The sequence below is a fragment of the Neolamprologus brichardi genome, chromosome 15 (genome assembly GCF_056152115.1).
Source record: "Neolamprologus brichardi isolate AB-2024 chromosome 15, ASM5615211v1, whole genome shotgun sequence".
In the NCBI taxonomy this organism is placed as follows: Eukaryota; Metazoa; Chordata; class Actinopteri; order Cichliformes; family Cichlidae; genus Neolamprologus; species Neolamprologus brichardi.
The window spans coordinates 25,942,475-25,948,476 of NC_142118.1; the positions used below are offsets into that span (position 1 = coordinate 25,942,475).

The 6,002-nt window shown below is 44.3% G+C and overlaps 1 protein-coding gene across 2 annotated transcripts; it reads left to right on the top strand.

The window, feature by feature from the left end:
• The first annotated feature begins 367 nt into the window (after positions 1 to 367).
• serpina10a (serpin peptidase inhibitor, clade A (alpha-1 antiproteinase, antitrypsin), member 10a) lies at positions 368 to 5,780 on the top strand. Of its 2 annotated transcripts, none has more exons than XM_006793389.3 (6): positions 368 to 478; positions 814 to 1,105; positions 1,176 to 1,457; positions 1,704 to 1,977; positions 2,159 to 2,306; positions 3,468 to 5,780. In XM_006793389.3, the coding sequence occupies exons 2-6, from the start codon at positions 820 to 822 to the stop codon at positions 3,645 to 3,647; spliced, it is 1,170 nt and encodes a 389-aa protein (XP_006793452.1). In that variant the 5' UTR covers positions 368 to 478; positions 814 to 819; the 3' UTR covers positions 3,648 to 5,780. The 2 variants fall into 2 exon arrangements, with proteins under 2 accessions (XP_006793452.1, XP_035764825.1); XM_035908932.2 differs by having other exon boundaries at positions 369 to 478; positions 762 to 1,105.
• Positions 5,781 to 6,002: the final 222 nt, after the last annotated feature.

Genomic DNA, 6,002 nt, shown 5'->3' on the forward strand with positions numbered 1-6,002 from the left:
GTTATCGATGGTTACACCCTCGTGCATGAACGAAGATGGATGATGTATCACTGAGGGACTGGTCGCTTTGTTGAGGGGACAGCAGCGTGTTATCGCCACATATATTGTTTTCATACCCTGTCGTATGATGGTGTTTTGTGATTCACTGAGTCAGAAAAATTCCACTCTGTCATCTTCTCCAGGTAAGGGGCACAGTCTGTTACGATGGTAACTGACGCTTTCCGGAAGAGAAAAGCTTGCGTTTCTTGAACGTGATGAACACCACAAAGGTGAGATCCTTTATGACCGATCAGCTGTTCTTTTTGAGTAAAAAAAAATCGTTTGGTTTGACGTAATATAAAGTTTCGGCTTTTATTTTGAAATGGGCGTGTCGTACTCTGAGCTGTAGTTTCCGGTGAGGGTCGGAATGGGAGCTGGTCGGTGATGCACATCGCGTGAAGCTTCAGATCGAAAATCAGAGATTGAAGATCAGCTGCAGGTCAGACCCAGCGTGTTTGTTTCCTGTCGGTTGTTTGTTGTTGTTTACAGCGGTAGACTGACTCGATCATCAGTAAGATTTGTGATTGATTTTCTTCCTCCGCTGTTGTCAGCTAATCAGCGATCGATTAGTGATCGAGAATTAATTCACATTAAAAGTCTGATCAGGAAATGGAAACAAAAACAAATGACGTCACGAGATGTTAAGGGCGTGGCCCTATGGACCGACGATGTGGTCGATCACCTGTTCATGTGATTATTGTGATGTCGTGTTTACCTCACAGGTAAGGCCCAGGTAAACGGCACAGGTTCAGGCTTTGTTTATCTAACACGCAGGACGCCATGACTCACCCGGGCCCCATCTCATTGGTCAGCATTGTCCTCGTACTCCTGCTAAGCCCCGCCTCCTCAGAGACCAGTGCTCTGCAAGACCTGATCAGCAGGAACGCGGACTTTGGCGCCCGTCTGTACCGAGTACTCGCCGCCCGCACTGACGAAAACGTCCTGCTGTGTCCGTTCACTTTGTCTGCTGCTCTGACAGTGCTGCTGAGTGCCACCAACGGACAGACCCGCGAGCAGTTGCAGGCGGGACTCACGCTGACCAGGCTGGACGCTCAGACACTCCCAGGTGGGTTTAAGGTCAAGGGTCACCAGATTCTGGTTGTGGTTCAGGTTCTAAGTGGTGCTCCTGTGTTCAGATGTGTTTCAGACTCTGAGGAGCGCCATTCCGACAGTCTCTCTGCAGCAGGGTGCAGCCATCTTCCCCTCTCAGAGTGTCCAAGTGGCCTCGTCCTACCTGAACCTGGTTCAGACCAAGCTCGGAGGCACAGTTCAGGGTGTGGACTACACAAATGCTTACGAAGCCATCAACACCATCAACCACTGGGCGCTGGAGCAGACTGTAGACCAGGTCCAGGATTTCATTTCCGAAGTAGACCATCAGACCCAGCTGCTGCTCGCCGCCGTTACAGCCTACAGAGGTATGTATCATCTGCCAGAGGGCAGGACTTAGAGTGTTGAAGTAGTCCTGCGAGGCTCCACAACTCCACCTCCTCAGTCTTTGAACTAAGGTGTGACAGCTCTTTTGATTGTCCTGTGTTCTTGATCCACGCTCTGCTGGTACAAACACAAGCAGATAAACAACACCAATGAAAGTGTCAGAACGTTAATACCGTAGGTCACTAACAGTCCTGTGCATGACTGCATAAAGTTTCTGTGTGTTTCAGCAAGCTTCACTCCGCCCTTTAATGCGTCGTCCACTCAGGACGAGCGGTTCTATGTGGATAGCTATCATGTCGTCATGGTTCCGATGATGTTCAGGGCCGATAAGTACTTGCTGGCGTACGATGCTGCGGTGAAGGCTGGCGTGCTGAAGCTGCCGATGACAGACGGCGCAGCCATGTTGGCCGTGCTTCCCGATGAAGGTGTGGACGTCACCGCCGTGGAGGAGGAGGTTACGGCTGATAAGATCCAGGCCTGGATCCGCCAGCTGAAGAAGACGTGAGGCCCTCTTCTTTTCCTTTCCTTTCCTTTCTACCTTCTTTCCTCCCTCCTTCTTTTCCTTTCCTTTCCATCCTCCTTTCCTTTCCTTCCTTCCTTCCTCCCTCCCTCCTATACTGTTCTTCCTCCCACTGGCTTCTTCATTAAAACCAGGAAATAAATGTTCTTCTTTTGTAAATAGGAAATTGGAGGTACAGTTTCCTCGCTTTTCATTGGACCGTTCATACTCACTTAAGGATGCACTGCAGACTCTTGACATCACCCAGGTGTTTCAGGATGACGCTGACCTTAGCAACATGGGTGGAGCTGAAGGGTCCAAACTTAAACAGGTGAGTGTCTGCCACATTAAGAGCTGTTTGGATATGAGGCATCTCCACCTGGAAGGGGGTTGTGATGACATCAAAGGGCAGAGTTCAGAATAACATCTCTTTATGGCTAAACCTGTAATTCCAGGTGTTGGAGCTATTTATTCTTTATTTTTATTATTTTCGAAATTTGTTAAAGCTTGTTGTTGGTTTACTTATATTTTCGGGTTATTTGCTAGTTTAATTTGTAGGTTAATACTTCTTTTTCTTTTTTTGTTGTTGTTGTTTATCTTGTTAAGTCAGCTAGGAAGAACTCTAGGGCCATTTTCTGTAAGTAAAAGGACTGGTATAGGACTAGCATGCACTGGGGTGGGCCTATGGTTTTTACCAGTTTTTCCTTCCCACTGTTGCCAAAGTGGCATCATATGACTGTTGGATTTTTCTCTGTATGTATTATTGTAGGGTCTACATTACAATATAAAGCACCTTGAGGCAACCGTTGCTGAGATTTGGCGCTGTATAAATAAAATAAAATTAAACTAAAAAAAAAAAACAAGAGCCTGGAGCATCTAACATCCAGCCAAAAGGGGTAAAAAGTTGCCGGTCAATCACTTTTTGTGTGATCACAAGCGTCCCCTGGGTCATCCTCCTTTCTGAAACATAGGACTGAGCCCTGAACTGTGGTCAGAGGTCAGGAAGCCCTTTTCACCACCAAATTTCATAAAGCACTAGAAACCTTTTTGCCCTCAGTTATCTCCTTCAAGTTGCCATTACAGAGAATACAGGTTTAAGTCATTTCAGTGTTCGCTTCACTTTTCAGACCCAGACATTACGTCCATATTTTAGAGTGTCCATGGTCACAACAGAGATTTGATCACCTGATGATGACATCTGTGTTGATTTATTCAGGAAAGGTTTAAGGGTGTCGAACTCCAGGCCTCGAGTGCCAGTGTCCTCCAGGTTTTAGTTCGCACCCTGGGTTAACACACCTAAATCAAATGATTAGTTCATTACCAGGCTTCTGGAGAACTTCAAGAAATGCTGAGGAGTCATTTAGCCCTTTAAATCAGCTGTGTTGGATCAAGGACATATCTAAAACCTCCAGGACACCGGCACTCGAGGCCTGGAGTTGCCTACCCCTGGTGTAAATAATCGAGATTCTGCTGTGGTTTCTTCTCCACTCAGGTGTATCATACGTCCGTCATCTCCGTTGAAGAGAGCAGTGACACCAGTGCCGGAGATGCAGTGTTCTCCTCACCTCCTCCTCGACTGACATTCAACAGACCCTTCATCTTCATCATCTACCATCAAAGCACCAGTGGCCTGATGTTCATTGGCCGAGTCAACGACCCCACCTGCAAATAAATGGGCCCAAACACCAACCCAAGCCTCCATGGCGGAAAACAGTCCCCCCGTCCCATCTTCTAATGATGTCCTGTGACAAATATTAGCTAGATATATAACAGAGACTTACATTATTAATTCTGTTAGCGTCCCATTAGCGGCTTGTCTGTAACATTCTCTCTGACATCTGACTGTAACATTTTTATCATTATCAATAAGAGCACAGTCACACTAGGAAAAACAATGGTTGGAGATCACGGTGTGACCGTATGCAGTCACCTTGTGATCTTTGTGAAGCTTTGAGATGGTCACTTTGAAGACAGAAAGTAGTTATTAGAAGAACCACTCCTACTCAGTTGCTGTCTTCAGGCCAACATTGGTGGATTAAGATGTGATAAAGCGGTGATCAATTAGTAAGAAGATTTTCATATTTTGGCGTTCTGTATCCACAGTAAGAAAGCTTCGCTATGAGGGCATCTCTAAAGAATTACTAGGTAAATGGTTCTGGAGCTGCTATAATGGACCCATAAAGAAGAACAGACACACTCTTGAATGAAAGAATCAACACCCGTGGTCCATGGTGCTGTGATACAGAGCTGAGTCATTTTCATATTAATCCTCAGACTCTGAAAGTCTGCCATTGATCTCAGTGAATGGAGCAAGACTCCTTCCCAAGTTCACAGTTGAGGCGCGGCAGGAATGCAGAAGAAAAATCCTTCATCAAAGCGGTCTGTTTTCTTAAGAATCTACTGAGTATAAATTTTTATCACTTCTTTCTTTAAACTGGCCACATTTTCTGTTGTTGCAGTTTGACACATACATGGCACAGCTGGATTTAGTTCTTGTGTGGTAAACATTTGTCTTGTATTTGGAGAATGCGTAAGTCTTTGCACGCATTAATTGAACCCATTTAACATATTGTGATGTTCAAACATTCTAAAACACTGACATGGCCACATTAATAGCTGCATGTTGGCAGAGATACATTTTGCATTATGGCCTATTGAGGGAAGTAAAAGAAGGAAATATGAATGTAGCTCTGTGTGTGCGCACACGTTTTTGTTGTGTACTGATCTCTGTGAAGAATAAAGCCTTTTAAAGCCATTCTGCTCTAAAAGGCAATAGGACCTTGCATCCACAGTGTGTTGGGATTCTCCTTCTTCCTCTCCTTGATGGTCCATCAAGTTCAGTTTTGCTCAGTTTAAGTCAAATCCCAGTATTTGTCTTGATGCATGCTCAATCATCTAGTTAAGGAAATCCCCAAAAAGTTGATTCTGTTCGTCTGGACGTTTTCAGTGGGAGAAACGTTTCGTCATCATAAGGTGACTTCTTCAGTCTGAGCTGACTGCAGGTTTTCAACCTTATAAACAGTACATTTGCACAATAACTGAAACTAGCCCACTGAATTTCTCTCTGTGAATGGTACTCATGGCCGTTGATCAATAGTGGTTGACCAATGGTCATGACAAGTTGCATATAATTGATCAAGGAACTGACCTCGCAGCCCATTATTCAGTGGGCTAGTTTCAGTCATTGTGCAAATGTACTGTTTATAAGGTTGGAAACCTGCAGTGACTTGAGACTGAAGAAGTCACCTGATGATGACAAAACGTTTCTCACTGAAAACGTCCAGACGAACAGAATCAACTTTTTCGGGAGTCCCAGTATCACTGTGGAGCAGGGATATGTTAGGGTTAACGCTCAAAGTGAGTACTGAGTAAAGTGCGACAGGACAGAGCCAAAGTTTTAAGGCTGAGTAAGTTATCCATGTTGGCAATCTGTCTGTGTTTATAAGTTATATGATTGAGTGATAGGTTGCCGGATTACTTACAATCAGCCCCAGATGTGAAAAAAATTCAATGCAGTCATTGGCTGGTTTCTCCTGGTCACATGAAGGTTACTCCTGTTTTTTCCTCTAGTGTGACTGAGGCCATAGTTTCACAGAGAATATAGATAATATTCATCAGTAATTTCAGTAAGTTAGCTCTGATATTTTATTTTTGTTTGTTTTAACTGTTGTTTTTTCTATGTAACTTCTATGTGAAACTCTGATGTAGACTTCTCCATCAGCTGCACATTGTGTTTACAGCTGATTAGCATGTTGTGTATCCTGTGCTGTTGCATTTATGAAATATTAAACCTATTTAACGTGAATCCTCCGCAGTACTGATGTGTTCATAGGTGCTCACCTGTGGAAGAAGTATTCTCAACCTCCGCTGATGTACAAATATCAAGTAAAAGTACTGCATTACATGTAGGGTTTTTCAGTCCTGGTTTGTTCACCGTGACTGATGATTGATTATGTATGACTTTGTTAGATAATCAGTAAGGAAACGTGTTAATGCTGCAGGCGGAGTGGGATTGATATTCACTTTT